The following is a 15,551-nucleotide window of genomic DNA, read 5'->3' as shown; positions in this document are numbered from 1 at the left end:
AGGGGTCCCCTCCCTGGGTCTGTGAGAGGTGCTGTGTCCTGGTGTCCTCAGGGACCACTGGGGCCCCGTCCCTCCCTGGGTTCGGCTCCCTCTGAGGAGCAAGAGTTCCTAGGGGCAGAGACTGTGTCTGCCCTCCGGGAACTCACCCTCGTGCCCTGCCTCAGTTTCCCCATCTGTACACGGGCAACAGTAGGCGTTCCTACTCCCAGCTGCCATGTGAACAAGTGGCCACGTGGAGACTTTTAAAAAATGTTTTATTGTGGGAAAATAGTCATAACATGAAACCTGCCATCTTGGCCATTTCTAGGTGCACAGCTCAGGCACGTTAAGCACACTCCTTGCTATGTAGCCCTCACCACCCTCCTGTCCAGAACTTTCTCATCTTCCCAAACTGAAACTCTGTCCCCAGGGAACACTCACTCCCCGTCCCCTCCCCAGCCCTGACGCCTCCTATCCTCTCTGTCTCTGTGAATCTGATGACTCTAGGGACCTCCTAGGAGTGGAATCAGACAGGACGTGTCCTTTTGTGTCTGGCGTCTCTCACTGGGCGTGATGTCCTCAAGGTGCAACCATGCTCTGGCCTGTGTCTGAGCCTCACTTATTTTATTTTTTTAATTTTGAGACTGTACCTCGCTCTGTCGCCCAGGCTGGAGTGCAGTAGCGAGATCATAGCTCACTGCAGCCTCAACCTCCTGGGCTCAAGCGATCCTCCTGCCTTGATTTCCCAAGTAGCCGGGACCACAGGTGCACACCACACCTGGCTAAGATTTATATTTTTTGAAGAGATGGGGTTTTGTAGAGATGTTGCCCAGGCTGGTCTTAAACTCCTGTGCTCAAGCGATTATCCTGCCTCGGCTCCCACAGTGCTGGATTACTGGGTGAGCTACTGCATTGAGCCTTCTCGTTCTTTTTCAAGGCTGAATAATATTCCACTGTGCAGAGGACTCGTGTTGTGGTGACCCATCCAACCGCTGATGGACACCTGGTTTCCCCAACTTTTTTTTTTTTTTTTTTGAGAAGGAGTCTTGCTCTGTCACCTGGGCTGGAGTGCAGGGGGGCAATCTCAGCTCACTGCAACCTCCACCGCCCAGGTTCAAGCAATTCTGCCTTAGCCTCCCAAGTAGCTGGGATTATAGGCACGTGCCACGACACCTGGCTAATTTTTGTATCTTTAGTAGAGATGGGGTTTCACCATGTTGGCCGGGCTGGTCTCCTAACCTCAGGTGGTCTACCGGCCTTGGCCTCCAATAGTGCTGGGATGACAGGCGTGAGCCACGGCGCCTGGCCTTCCCCCACTTTTTGGCTGTGGGGATGGAGCTGTTGTGAGCTTGGTGTGTGGATCATTTCAAAACCCCGCTCCTCATTCCCAAACCCCGCTCCTCATTCCCAAACCCCGCTCCTCATTCCCAAACCCCGCTCCTCATTCTCTTGGGTATATGCCCAGAAGTGGACTCGCTGGGTCCAACCTTAATGCTGTTTAATTTTTTAAGAACCTGACAGAATGGCCGGGCGCGGTGGCTCACGCCTGTAATCCCAGCACTTTGGGAGGCTGAGGCGGGTGGATCACCTGAGGTCAGGAGCTCGAGACCAGCCTGGCCAACATGGTGAAACCCCGTCTCTACTAAAAATACAAAAATTAGCCTGACGTGGTGGTGGGCGCCTGTAATCCCAGCTACTTGGGAGGCTGAGGCAGGGGAATGGCATGAACCCGGGAGGCAGAAGTTGCAGTGAACGGAGACCGGGCCACTGCACTCCAGCCTGGGGGAAAGAGTGAGGCTCAGTCTCAAAACAAAAACAAAAACAAACAAAAAACCTGCCAGACTATTTCCACAGTGGATGCCCCATTTTATGTCCGCACCAGGGCACGGGAAGGCTGTGGCTTCCCCACCTCCTCGCGCATGATGTTTTCTGCTCTCAGCTTTGCTGGCAGCTGTCCCGGCGGCGCGCAAGCGCACCTCACTGTGGTCGGCAGAGTCAAGCCCCGCCAGCCGCCAGGTCACCTGTGCACACCGGCATCCCCGCTCGTCAACGCCTTGGCCTCCCCAGTCCCCGCGCCGTCCCTCTGAGAATCTGTGGGGCCTGCGGGGGCGGGGGGTCTGAACGATGGCGTCACCACTGTTTCCATCGCACCCAGACCGGCAGTTACGACGCAGGGTGGAGCCGCGGTGCCTGAGCACGTCTGGGAGCTCTGGGCCGAGAGGGTGATGACGGCGCGGGAGGGGGCGTGGAGAGGCACCGAGGGGGCTTGTGTCCAAGGACCCAGCGTGCAGGGGCACATGGAGGGAAACGCAGGGAATGAGGCGTGAGCTCCTGCCGCCCCCGCCCAGCTCCCAGCCGACCCGTCGGGGGACGCCCCCTTTCTGGAGACAAGAACGTCGAGTCCGACCCGGCCAGGTGTCGCTTGTCTGGGGCCACCGGGCGATTTTCGGGCCCTGCCCCACGGTGAACTCTAACCCTGTTCTGCAGCCTGCGGTGAGGGCAGCCGACCTCAGCCCCGGACGGCCGCGTGGTGCAGGCAGCTGCGAAGTGACCTGGATGTTCGTGCCTGGCTCACCTTGGACTCTCTTGCAGCGGCTGGAGCCGAGTCCGGGCCCTGGGAGCCCCAAGCAGCTGTCCCTCTACAGCTCTGCGCACCCTCACCCCGCCCTGGCACCAGCCACAGGGTTGTGCCGATACCCTGAGTTGGTGGTTGGGGTCCTGATTGGTGCTGGGAGGGAGCTTTGGGAGCCTTTGGGTGGTGATGGGGAGGGGGGCAGGGGTCGTGGGAATGGCTCCAGGGGAACAGTAGGTACAGACCCAGGGAGATCAGCCAACCCCAAGGGACCCCCAGCTGCCTCACCCCAAACCGGCGTGCTCCCCGCAGGCAGGACCCAGCCTTGCAGGTCAGCAGAGTGAGTGGTTCATGATGGAAAAGGAACAAGCTGGCCGTGCGCCCAGGGGGAAGGGACCCTGGAGGGGTTCTCAGGGCTCAGAGCAGCCGAGGCGGATGTCAGTGCCAGGTGAGGGCCCAGCTGCCCTGACGCAGTGTGGCCAGGCTGCCAGCCGAGAGGACTCAGAGCCCCATAGAGGGGACAAGGACACAAATTAGCCTAAAAGCATGAACTCAGCGCTGGCGGCTGGCTGGACTGCGGTCATTACCACGCCCGCTAAATCACACGGATTTTCTGGATCGTTAGGTAGGACTGTCAGTCGGGGGCAGCTTTCCGGAAGGTTCTGGGCTTCTGGGCTGGGATCCAGGCGCTGGGTGGCAGCTTCCCCAGGGCAGCAGGGCCTGACCTCCCTCAAGCCCTTGATACCCACAAGCACAGCCTGTGGTGTGGCAGGGGTCCAACTCCCTCTGGGGACTGGCTCAGATCGGGACACCACCCCCAGACCTGCCCCTGACCCATCTGACGGTCCCAGCCTGCAGTGGCCACGTTTGCTGGGTGGGGCAAGCCACCTCTGCCTGGGGAGGCCATGGCACCTTTTGCCCGGAGAACCACCCTGGGTTCACCCTTGGGCGGCTCCGGCTGGGCCTTGGGGAAGCCAGCAGGGGCCCCAAGGCACCCGAGGGATGCACTGGGAGGAGCCTGTGCTCCAAGGCCCCACCCACACCAGCTCCCTCCTCCTGCCTGGTCCTGAGCCCTGCGTTTCCACAGGGACCAGGGACCCCCAAAACCCTCCCTGAGAGCTGGGTCCTGCACCCGGGGAAACCCCTCAACCCTGGCGGCTGGGTCCACCCCCAAACGTCCCCAGGCCCGTCTCTCTACACCAAGCCACCTCCTTCCGGGACCCCACAGGGCTGTCTCCACTCAGACCCCCTGCACAGCAGACCGGAGGGGCCTGGCTTCCTGGTTCCTTCCTCAACCCCACCACCCCGGCCCAGTGCCTTCTCGGGAGAGGGCAGCCATGCAAAGGTCCTCGGGCAACAGAGCAGAGTCAGAACTGCAGGTGCTTGGGGCTCCCTCTTAAAGCCGCCCCCGCGAGGCCTAGCTTGGTTAAGGCCCCCACCTCCGGACAGAGGGTGCCGAGTGGGGCTGGGGTCCCAGCTGGGCCGAGCAGCAGGGGAGCTGTGTTGCACCCAGCACCAGGCCACACCCGGACACGAGGAGGCCGGAGAGGAGGAGCTTTTCATCCTCTTTTGTTAAAAACAGACTAGCACCAATGTGACGCGTGCCACGAGACACCAAGACGGCCCAGTCACAGAGGAAAAACCCGAACACGACACAGAACTGAGGAGAGTCCAGGCCTGGGCTGGTGGGGACCACACCCGCGGGCCCTGGTTGCTGGGAGGCATGGGGCTCAGGCCTGGGCGCCTCGGGCCGGGGTCTCCGGGCCTCACTTGGCCGGCCGCGTGATGAAGCGCGTGGAGAAGTCGAACAGGTCCCGATTGATCTTGCGCAGGTTGCGCACCTCGTCCTCCAGCTCCGTCACACGGACGCGCAGCTGGTCCTGGCCGCCGAGCACGCTCTGCGGGAGAAGTCGGGGTCAGAGGGCGGAAGTGGCCTGGGGTGTGCTGGAGGGGGGCCACTCACCCCCACTGGCCAGGACTGACCTCAGCCTCAGGCCCCGCCCCTCCCGAGGCCCCGCCCCTCCCGAGGCCCCGCCCACCTTCTCCATGGTGCTGCACAGGACGGCCTGCAGCTGCTCCGTGCGGTCCAGGTAGCTGGGCTCCGAGCCCTGTAACACAGGGAGCCACGTGACCTCGCGGCGCGTCCTGTCACACACCACACGCTTTGCCCATCCCACCCCCGCCAGCGTGGGCAGCCACTCAGCCAGGGAGGGGCCACCGTGACGCCCACAGACAGAAGGGAAGACTGAGACGGGGGCGTTCACCTCCGTCGAGCCTGCAGATGACAACCCTGACCCTGACCATGCAGTCATTACCCAGCGCCTCAGATCCTCCACGACTGCGCCCAAGGATGTGGCTGGGGATGGGGGTGCAGATGGCCACACCACAGACAGGGGGCCTAGGCCAGACCTGGAAGGACCCGCAAGCCCAGGGAAGGCTCTGGGACACAGGGCCTGGCGAGGGCCTCACAGACAGTGAGCACCTCCAGCCATGGGGAGAGCCTGGCCGGCCCAGCAAGGCCACTGCCCTGTACAGAGGAACCAGTTACATGGAGGGACGTTGCTGGGGGATCAGAGGTCGGGAACCCGCCTCCTGGACGAAGCGCCTTGGGCCCCAGCAGCGCCTGTCTGTGGGACAGGCCAACATTCCAGTGTCAGCTGGATTGGAACAAGGGTCACAGAGGACTAGCAGCCGTCATGGGAGGAAGGGAGCCAGGTGGGGCGGCTAGGGAAAGGTGGCGGCATTACCGGAGGGCATGGCCTGGCCCCCTGTGGAATCCCACCATGGCCAACTAGGTGGGGTTCTAGGGAGAGCGCTTGGCTGGGCAGGAATCGTGGGAGCCGCTGCTGCCCTGGGAGGAGGCAGTGGCCGGGCAAGCGCCCTAGCGTGGAGCTGGCTCTGCCGCTGGAGGCCTGTTTTCACTCCGAAAGTTCCGGCACTTTCTGAACAAAAAGCTCGCCCCTCCTTGCGCCCATGCTGTTAGCAGTCAGTCCAGCCTGTGCTCCTGGCCTCCTTGCGGTCTGAGGGGCCTTGCGGATGCCCAGACGGTGGCGGTCCCCTGCCTGCCCGCCCCAAGCCCACTGGTAGATGTGGGAAGACAGAGCGTCACTCCATGAGGAAGCACGGACAAGGGAGATAACAGCATCTCCTGGTGCAGGGCCTGTCAGGCCGTCAGGCTGTCGGGCACCCTCCAGATAAAAAAATCAATCTGTACTCAGGTAAGAAGAGGGCGCGTGGGGAGAAGTGCCAAGCGCCAGAGCCCAGCGAGGGACACAGACAGTGACGTGAGACACCAAGGACGCAGGCAGCTCATTGAAGGTCGGGGAGTGGGGCGGAAACATGCTGGGAAGCCTCCCCAGGCCCAAGGAACCCCCAGCCCCCACCCCAGCCCAGCCCAGCCAACCACACTGGCTTCTATGAGGGTCCTGGGGCTGGGGTGGGAAGTGTTCTGGAAGTCACTCTACCCTCAGAAGGTAAGGGAGCCCACCCTAGTACCTGCACAGAGCAGGGGTCGGTGCTGAGCTGCAGGGAGTGAGGGCGTGACTGTGGCCAGGCCGAGAGGCTGCCCCCAGCCCACGTGGGAGCCACCTGCAGCCACCAGGGCCCCACCCGCTCCCTGCCCTCACGGCTGCTCCTGCACCTTCGGCAGCCCAGACGTGAACCTTTTGGCCCTCGCAGCCCGAAGTATGGGGTATCGGCCTTTTGCAGAAAGACCTAACTGACTGTCAGATATCCAGCCGCAGGAAGGCTGGTGTATGGGGCGCGCAGCTCGGCCCTGCTGGCCGGGGGAAGGGGGGTGGTTAACTTCTCAGAGCCTCTGGGTCCATACTGGGAGTGGGCAGAGGCCCCACCGAGCATCACCATCCCACTCACAGGACGCGCCCTCCAGTGCCGGGCTTGTGGGGAACCGCCGCACGGGCGCCAGGACCAAGGGAGCGAAGGAGCCCAGGGCCCGCGGGGTCTTCCGGGACAAAAGGGCAGTGGGGGTTCCCTGCTGGGGGCCGTACCTGCTGGTGGAGGCCCAGGCGCAGAGTGAGGCCCCCGTGGCGCGGCTCGTCCCCGTGCTCGGCGCCCAGCAGGTGCTTGTTGAAGTGGGGCAGCGGCAGGCTGGGCCTGAAGTCTGAGCTCAGCATGCTGACGGGCGCCAGCAGGATGGTGGCGTTGGTGACTGGGCCTGGGGGGCGCGGAGGTCAGGCCCCACCCCACAGCAAGCCATCCCCATCCAGGGCAGTCCCTGCCCCGTCCCAGCCAGGCCCCGCCCCGTCCCAGCCAGGCCCCGCCCCGTCCCAGCCAGGCCCCGCCCCGTCCCAGCCAGGCCCCGCCCCTCAGTCAGTCCACGCCCCCAGCCAGGCCCCGCCCCACAGCAAAGCCAGTCCACGCCCCACAACCAGTCCACGCCCCCAGCCAGGCCCCGCCCCGCGGCCAGTCCACGCCCCCAGCCAGGCCCCGCCCCACAGCAAACCAGTCCCCGCCCCCATCCAAGCCAAGCCCGGAGCTCCTGCTGGCTTTTTCCCCTGCGCGCTGGCCGCGGGCTGAGCAGAGGTGCGCCCACCTTTGAGGGCCACCGTCCGGATGCACTGCTTGCTCTGCACGTCCCAGAGGCGCACGGTCTCGTCGTGGGAGCCTGAGAGCAGCACGCTGCCGTCAGTGGACACTGACAGGCAGGTCACCTGGTTCCTGGACAGACAGACAGGGGTCAGGTGCCAGACAGGACGTGCCTGGGAGCCCCCGCCCCGTTCCCACGTCCCCACCTGTGCCCTTTGAAGACCTTCCCGGCGTCCTGCTCTGGGTGGAAGCTCCTCTCCCTCTGTCCGGGCTGCGAAGGCCGAGAAGGGTGTGAGCCGCAGGCCCGATGCCTTCAGCCCCGATGCCCTCAGCCCCAGGGCAGGGTGCAGCCCACAGACCGCGGCACTCACCCAGGTGAAGAGGTTGACCTGGAAGATGGAGCCCTCGCTGCCCCCGCAGAACATGTGGTGCTCAGCCAGGTCCATGGTCACCGCCATGATGGACACGTCAAAGAGGACGGAGAGGAGCAGCTCCCCCGAGGAGACCTCCCATAGCTGCGGGTGGGCAAAGGGCGTGGGGCTCGGCCCGGCGCAGGGGAACCCGAGGACCCCGTGGGAACAGGGGCACCAGGGAGGTCAGGCGCCGGCTGTCCTCTGGCCCTAGGGCTTGCGACTTCGGGTGAAAGCCGTCACCATGTGGGTCTTGGGGGCCAGGGGACACGGCCTGTGCTGAAATGGAGCTTGGTCTCCGGCTGATGACCCCTGGTTCTCCCTCCCAGGACCACCGGTCACGACTCAAGCGTAGTGATGACCTCCGATTCCCCAGGCTTGGCCAGGAAGCCGGGCCAGAAACGGTGAATGAGTAGGAATTTCCAGGCTGGCAGACCTCCCCGGACGTCCTTGGGCTCAGAGCACCAGGGGATTAAAAGCCGTCTGGAGTCCTGACAGCAGGGAGCGGGAGGAGGCGATTCCTGCATTCCTGGCTGAGGACCTGCGGCTGCTGGGCTCTGCTCATGGACCGTGGTGGGGTGGGGGCGGCGTACCTTCACCGTCTGGTCCAGTGAGGAGGTGGCCACCCGGGCCAGGGGGCCCCCAAAGCCGCAGTGCAGGTCCGTGATGGGGAGCGTGTGGTGAGACCAGACGTGCCGGGGCGCCGGAATCCTGGAGGGGTCGGCCTGCAGCACGCTGAGCGGGGTGGGGCAGGTGCTCAGCAGGCGGGGAGGGGAGGGAACAGGGCAGTCCACGCCTCCAGCACCCACCTCACGCACACACCTGCCTCCACTCAGCAGCCTGGACTGCCTCACCTGAGTAAACTCAAGGCTGGGCCCCCACAGCCCCCAGAACAAACCAGACCCCAGTGTGGGCAGCCAGGACCCCTGGGATGATCACTCCGTCCTCTGCACTCCAGACCCCAAGAGGCCTCCTTCCCGCCAGGGGCCTTGGTGCCTCCTCTCTCCTCGCCTGAGCCTGGGTACAGTTCCAGGTGCAGGCCTGGCTGCACAAGGTGCTACCTGCAGAGGCTCCAAACCAGCACCAGGCAGTCCTTGCCCCCCGAGATGAAGTGGCTGCTGTCCCCTGTGAACTGAAGGCAGGAGACGTCCTGGTAGTGTCGACTCAGGATGACCAGAAGGTTCCCGGTAGAGACCTGTGAGGGGCAGAGGGTATCCAGGTCAGGGGAGGAAAGCCCCAGGGGAGGAAAGGGGGGCTAGAGCCCCAGGAACCCACCACTGCACGGCCATGGCCACACTGTCACCCCCTGCCTGCCCTGCCCCAGGACTGTGGGGTGACCCTGTCAGGGCAGGGGCCAGCAGGTACAGCGGGGCCTCGTTGCGCCCCTGCCTGGGCTGGGTGGGCACCTGTTCCCGCCTCGTCCCCACCTGCATGATGGCCCAGGAAGGGGCAAGTTTCCTGCCCTTCCCTGCTGCCTCAGGGAGGTGCTGGTCCCCTGTTAGCCTGACCCCAGGCTTCCTGTGTGGGCCCCGTAGGACAGCTGCACTCAGGACCTGCAGGCGGCTCCCACCATTCAACGGGAAGTCGCTTCTGGGCAGGCTGTGGTGGCCTGACCCAGGGTGGTGGCAGCTTGAGCTCCGGCAGGAAGCCAGGCAGCTCCATCTGAGGAAGAGGACAGGGAGCCCCTTCCAGGACGCCTGGGGAGGGCTGAGATGCTCTGGGGGGGGTTGTGGGTTCAAGGGCTGAGATGCTCTGGAGGGGGTTGTGGGTTCGAGGGCTGAGATGCTCTGGTGGGTTTGTGGGTTCGAGGGCTGAGATGCTCTGGGGGGGGTTGTGGGTTCGAGGGCTGAGATGCTCTGGGGGGGGTTGTGGGTTCGAGGCCTGAGATGCTCTGGTGGGGGTTGTGGGTTCGAGGCCTGAGACGCTCTGGTGGGGGTTGTGGATTGAATCGTGTTTCCCCCCAAAAGCATGTTAAAAGTCCTGATCTGGGACCTGTGAATGGCCTCATTTAGATGCAGTGTCTCTGCACATATCATAAGTTAAGATGAGGTGGTTCTGGAGCGGGGGCATCCATCCGTGTGTCCCGGTTGTTGTAAGCTGAGAGAAGTGCAAACACACAGGGGCTCCACGCGGCAGTGGTGGCAGCAGAGGCAGGGGACAGTCACCCACAAGCCAAGGGCGCCAAGGGGCGCCGGCCACCACCGGAGAGGTGGGAAGGCTCCTCCCAGGGCCTCCAGAGGCAGCGTGGCCCTGCAGACACCTTGATTTAGGACGTCTGGCCTCAAGGATGGGGGCCGAGTTTCTGTTGTCGAAAGTCCCTGTGCATCATGCTTTGTTGGGGCAGGCAGAGCCTGATGAGCCCAGATCTGACCGGCCATGCCCTCTCTGGGCCTCGCTTTCCTCGCATGCAAAACCCAGGGTGGCTGGGGAGGGTTAAGTGGCACCAGAGGAAGCAGGATCCAGGTCAGCCCCAAACCACACAGGGCAGCTCTGGTGACCACCACTGCCCGGGGCCGGGACAGACCGGGCAGCTTCAGAACATCAGTGCCTCCCGGGAGGTCCCTGTCCCTGTGGCGTGGGAGGGGCGGACCAGCTCCCGCCCACAGCCCTGGCTCTCAGGTTTCCAGCCCACTCCTGACTCACTGCTCACACACCCGTCACCTACACAGAGAAGAGGAGGAGGATTTCGACTTTGGCAGGGGGGTACAGTGGAGGCAGTCCCAGCCTGAGCTCTGGCTATGTGGGACACCCCCTCGTGGTCACAGCTCACACGGGTCAGAAACTCTCCAGGAGGGCCAGCTGCAGTGGCTCACGCCTGTCATCCCAACACTTTGGGAGGCTGAGGAGGGCGGATCACCTGAGACCAGGAGTTCAAAACCAGCCTGGCCAACGTGGCAAAACTCCGTCTCTAATAAAAATACAAAAATTAGCCAGGCATGGTGGCGGGCGCCTCCCAGCTACTTGGGAGGCTGAGGCAGGAGAATCGCTTGAACCTGGGAGCCCGAGGTTGCAGTGATCCGAGATCGAGCCACTGCACTCCAGCCCGGGCAACAGAGCGAGACTTCACCTGAAAAACAAAACAAAACAAAACTGGAGGCGGCTAGGGGAGCAGGGGTCTGGCAGTGGGTGCCACCCAGCACACTGTCCCGAGCCAAGAACAGGAAGGGGTCCCGCCTAAGTCATCCCCCATGGGGTGATGACACATTTAATTCCTACCCACATGCCCCTCTGCGCCAGACTGACAGCAACCAGGGCTAGGAGGTCTACTGTTAGGGGTGACTCGTGAGCTACTGCTTCCCTGCCTCAGTTTCCCTCTCAGCAACAGCATCCTAGTTTCAAAATCATGGACTGAGATGTAAAAGCCTTGGGATCCCAGGCATGGTAGCGCATGCCTATAATCCCAGCTACCTGGGAGGATCGCTTGAGCCCAGGAGTTCAAGCGCAGCTATGGCAATGTAGTGAGACCCCATCTCAAAAATAAGTTTAAAAATTAAATACATACACACGTGTCCTGAGGGTGAGATAATGATGCCTCCTGTCATTCCTGTGCTGCCCGTCCCGACCCCCCTTTTTTTTGGAGACAAGGTCTTGCTCTGTCACCCAGGCTGGAGTGCAGTGGTACGATCTCATCTCACTGCAACTTCCGCCTCTCGGATTCAAGTGATTCTCATGCCTCAGCCTCCCAAAAAGCTGGGACTATAGGTGTATGCCACCATGCCCAGCTAATTTCTGTATTTTTTGCAGACATGGGTTTTCACCATGTTACCCAGGCTAGTCTTGAACTCCTGGCCTCAAGTGATCTGCCCGTCTCAGCCTCCCAAAGTGCTGGGATTCCAGGCATGAGCCGCCATGCCCATCCCCTGGTGGCCTTTTTATCTCTCGGAGAATGCTCATGCGCACCCAGCCCTCTCAGTTCTCTGAGCAGCCCACTGGGGGAGGCAAGGACAAGGTCAGGAAGGGCAGAAACATGGTTACCTTTGGGTCTTCTGGCCCCAGATCTTGTACTGTCTGCCCTGCTCTATGTGGGGTTGAGGGCAGGTCTCCGAAATATAATGGACCATTTGTGACAACACAGCCGGTGATCTAACGCCGCAGCTACGGTATGGGCCAAACTCCAAGAGGCCTGACTTTGTGAATGAAGTCTCCCTGGCACATCTCTGTGCCCACTCACTCACACATCATCCAGGGCTGCTTCCCCTCACCAGGGCAGAGCTGAGAAGCTGGCCTAAATGCAAAGCCTGAACAGTTCACCCTGTCTCGCAGAGAGAGCATGGCAGGATCCGGGCTGTGAGCGTGTCTAGGAGTTGCTGTCACCTGGTTGGTCCAGCGGTAAGAAAAAGGAGGCACTGGCCGGGCGCGGTGGCTCACGCCTGTAATCCCAGTACTCTGGGGGGCCGAGGCGGGTGGATCACCTGAGGTCAGGAGTTGGAGACCAGCCTGACCAACATTGTGAAGCCCTTCTCTACTAAATACAAACAAATTAGCCAGGTGTGGTGGTGGGCGCCTGGAATCCCATCTACTCAGGAGACTGAGACAGGAGGATTGCTTGAACCTGGGAGGCAGAGGTTGCACTGACTACCGGCATGAGCCACTGCGCCCAGCCGCCCTTTATAACTTTCAAGTCACAAGTGCCAGGCGCTGCCGCCTGCGTGGAAGAGATGCCCGCTAGCCCTGGAAGATGCTGCGGTGTGTGAGTGCTGGGGACTGGGCTGCACCGGGCTCTATACAAGCACTCAAGGCAGGATTAGGGCCGGTTTGGGATTCACAAGTCTCGAGGGGACCTGGAGAAAGGAGGCAGCAGGGTGAAGCTTAGGCTATAACCCCTGAGCAGTCACCCATCCCAGGGCCCCAGGCCGCATGGTTGTTCCCTGTTGCCCTGCAGGCGAAACTCAGATGGGCTGAGATGTCCTGAAGGAAACCCTCACGCTTTGCTCCTCTTACCTCCCACAGGTGGATGCTTTCTGCAACTCCTGCCAGGACGTAGAGACCGTTGGGTGACGCAGTCAGACAGGTGACAGGCCCGGGGCACATGATCTTCTGCTGGAGCTGGTCCTAAGGATGCACAGTCAGCCTCGTGAGCCCCGTGCAGGACACGGGAGCTCCTACAGCAGTGGAGGGCGAGGGGAGGGGACGCCTGGGCAATGGCTAAGTCAGAGCACCAGGAAGAGGAGTCGGGAGCAGGGTGGTTTGAGCAAATGCATGGTCCAGCGAGGAAGTGTTCGCCCCTGCAAGAGGCTTCGAGGCTGGAGGTGGTAGATGTGAGGAGGTTGGTGCTTCCTCTGAGGGTCAGAGGGGCCCTGGGTGGGAGGAGTACAGGAACAGAACAAAGAGGATCTAGAAGGACACTGGGGCCCAAGAGCCCAGTAGGCTTGTGCCCCAATCCTTCTATCCATAATGTCCAACCTAAGACCCCAAGCCTCAGCTTTGTCCTCTCTAAAATGGGAAAACTCAGCCGGGCGTGGTGGCTCATGGCTGTAATCCCAGCACTTTGGGAGGCTGAGGTGGGCGGATCACTTGAGGTCAGGAGTTCGAGACCAGCCTGGCCAACATGGTGAAACCCTGCCTCTACAAAAAATACAAATGTGAGCCGGGTGTGGTGGTTGGTGCAGGCCTGTAGTTGCAGCTACTCAGGAGGCTGAGGCCCAAGAATCGCTTGAACCCTGGAGGCGGAGGCTGCAGTGAGCCGAGATCGCACCACTGCACTCCAGCCTCGGCGACAGAGTGAGACCCTGTCTCAAAACTAAAACAAAATGGGAGAAATTTATGAGTTGTGTGTGGACTCCATCAGGCAATGCCGGAGCACAGAGCCAGTCCCAAGAGATCTCAGCGGGCACACGGGGGAAGCGAGTAGCTTCAGGGACTGGCTGCATTTTGGGCTTGGGGGTAGAGGAAACTGTGGGCGACGGTGAGTATCTGTTGCTTTATTGGAGGGATAAACATGAGTTTCCTGCGCCACGCCTTCATGGGAGACTCCCCCAGACCTTGGTCCTTCTCCCTTTTCCTCCAGAACCACAACATCCACAGAGCTCATAGGCCCCTTTTAATCAAATTTCGCGCTCCAAGAACTCGTGCATGCGCAATTGCCCCAAGGGACCCCCCTGAGCATCTCCATTTCCCCCACTGCCCCCATAGCAGCCCAGGCCTGAGTCCCGCGCGTGCGCAGAGCGGCCTAACAGGTCGCACGTATCTCCCCAAAGCCCCCAGACCCGCGCATGCGCAGAGCGCCCGAACGGCGACCACCTACCCTCCCCACGCCAATTCCGACTAAGGGTGCACGCGGCCCCCACCAACCCATCCCCCGACTTCAGCCTCGGGCGCCCCATGACCCCCGCAGCCGAGCCCAGCAGCGAGCCCGCACCGCCGCACCTTCCGCTGCAGCTCCCAGGCGCTGATGTAGTTCTTGCCCAGCTGCGCCGCCAGCAGATACTCGCCATTGAGCAGCGCCAGGCCGCGGGGTCCCGCCTGGCCGCCGCGGTAGGTGAGCAGGTTGGCGCCCGAGTGAAGTTCCCACACGATGCAGCTCCACATCGGGGCCGCCGAGTCCGTACACACGGCCACCTCCATGGGCGCCGCCATCTTGCCTTCCCCACCGCCCCGGACGTGCGTCATCATCAGCGAGACGCGGACGACTGCCGCACGCGGGCCAGAGCGGCGGCCCCGCGGCCCCAGCGGGTGGCCGACCCGCGCATGCGCCCGTGCCTCGGGGAGAGGGGCTTTCTTGTGAAGTGGGATTTCCCGCTTACCCGAGACTCGAGGGTCGCGCAGCCTGCTTAGACATCTGGGCAGGCGACTTCTTCCAAGGCCCAGGGTCTCCGGCGATCAGTTAGTAGCTCTAGAGCCGGGGTACCTGACTTGGCCTTTTCCTCCTGGGCATTTTTGGCCAAGTGACTCAACCTCTTGGATTCATTTATTTTTAAATGTTCAAATAATAAAGTTCCGACGTCACAGGCCTAAATGACACATTGCGCCTAAAAGAGAGAGCGCACACCCAGCAACATGGCTAGTTGGCGATGAATACATTGGAATTCACTGCTTCCTTATTTATTTAGTTTTGTAGAGCCAGGGTCTCATTGTCCTGCCCAGGCTGGCCTCGAACTCCTGAGCTCAAGTGATCCTCCCAGCTCGGCCTGCCAAAGTGCTGGGATTACAGGCGTGAGCCACCGCGCCCGGCCCAGTGTTTCCTTATTGGTCGACATCTGCCTCCCCCTTGACCCCTCTTTAGAGGCCTCAACATCTAAATTATTAGTCGGATAGCTTGGTGTAGGTCAAACAAGTGGCCAGTTCTGTCCGAGCCAAGCAGGGTCTAACCTCATGTCACGGCTGCCCGTCACGGACCATGTCTGAAAACGGCATTCAAAAAAAAAAAAAGGCCGGGCGCTTTGGCTCAGGCCTGTAATCCCAGCACTATGGGAGGCCGAGGTGGGTGGATTACCTGAGATCAGGAGTTCGAGACTACCCTGGCCAGCATGGCGAAACCCCGTCTTTACAAAAAGTACAAAAAGCCGGGCGTGGTGGGAGGCTGAGGCAGGAGAATCGCTTGAACCCGGGAGGCGGAGGTCTCAGTGAGCCGAGATCCCGCCACTGCACTCCAGCCTGGGCGAATGAGACTCTGTCTCAAAGAAAAACATATCTATTATTTATTTATACTAAATATATATCTAGTAGAGATGGGAGGTCTCACTGTGTTGCTCAGGCTGGTCTCCAACACCTGGGCTCAAGCCTTGGCCTCTTAAACCGCTGGGATTACAGGCTTCAGCCACAACGTCTGGCCTAAAAACAGTATGATTTAAAATGTGCAATTAGTTGCCAACCCCTTAAAAAGGGATAAAAAGGGAGCATTCATTTAAAAGTCGGGATTTCCGCCCGGGGGTTGCAGCTGACCTGGGTCGTGTGCCCTGGAGCAGAAAGAGGCAGGGGCTGGAGGCTGCATGCGGGGTGCGGTCCCCGGAGGCGGTGCGACTCCTGGTCCGCGGCTCCCGGCGGAGGGCACGGCCGGGGCAGGAGGCTGGTGCCAGAGCGTGCGGCGCCGCAGCCCCGCTGGCCGC

The 15,551-nt window shown here is 61.7% G+C and overlaps 1 protein-coding gene across 1 annotated transcript; it reads right to left on the bottom strand.

The window, feature by feature from the left end:
• Nucleotides 1–4,104: 4,104 nt before the first annotated feature.
• On the bottom strand, nucleotides 4,105–15,521 carry WDR18 (WD repeat domain 18). Its single transcript, XM_016934508.4, has 12 exons — nucleotides 15,388–15,521; nucleotides 15,188–15,276; nucleotides 13,873–14,474; nucleotides 12,448–12,558; nucleotides 8,568–8,701; nucleotides 8,100–8,241; nucleotides 7,468–7,611; nucleotides 7,303–7,367; nucleotides 7,104–7,228; nucleotides 6,559–6,725; nucleotides 4,591–4,659; nucleotides 4,105–4,449 (listed from the first exon to the last, which is right to left on the bottom strand). Exons 3-12 carry the CDS (start codon nucleotides 14,116–14,118, stop codon nucleotides 4,318–4,320), a joined length of 1,335 nt encoding a protein of 444 aa, XP_016789997.1. The 5' UTR covers nucleotides 14,119–14,474; nucleotides 15,188–15,276; nucleotides 15,388–15,521; the 3' UTR covers nucleotides 4,105–4,317.
• Between the last annotated feature and the right edge of the window lie 30 nt (nucleotides 15,522–15,551).

The sequence above is a fragment of the Pan troglodytes genome, chromosome 20 (assembly GCF_028858775.2).
Source record: "Pan troglodytes isolate AG18354 chromosome 20, NHGRI_mPanTro3-v2.0_pri, whole genome shotgun sequence".
Lineage (NCBI taxonomy): Eukaryota > Metazoa > Chordata > Mammalia > Primates > Hominidae > Pan > Pan troglodytes.
Note: the sequence above shows the minus strand (reverse complement) of the source record. Positions and strands in the feature narration are given on the sequence as shown.

Excerpts from the sequence above, each read along its gene's own strand:
- WDR18 (XM_016934508.4), bottom strand. The coding sequence starts at position 14,118 with ATGATGACGCACGTCCGGGGCGGTGGGGAAGGCAAGATGGCGGCGCCC. Across the intron at positions 12,559-13,872 it reads CCTGGGAGCTGCAGCGGAAG|GACCAGCTCCAGCAGAAGAT; the intron begins GTGCGGCGGTGC and ends GTGCATCCTTAG. Across the intron at positions 8,702-12,447 it reads AAAGCATCCACCTGTGGGAG|GTCTCTACCGGGAACCTTCT; the intron begins GTAAGAGGAGCA and ends TGCCCCTCACAG.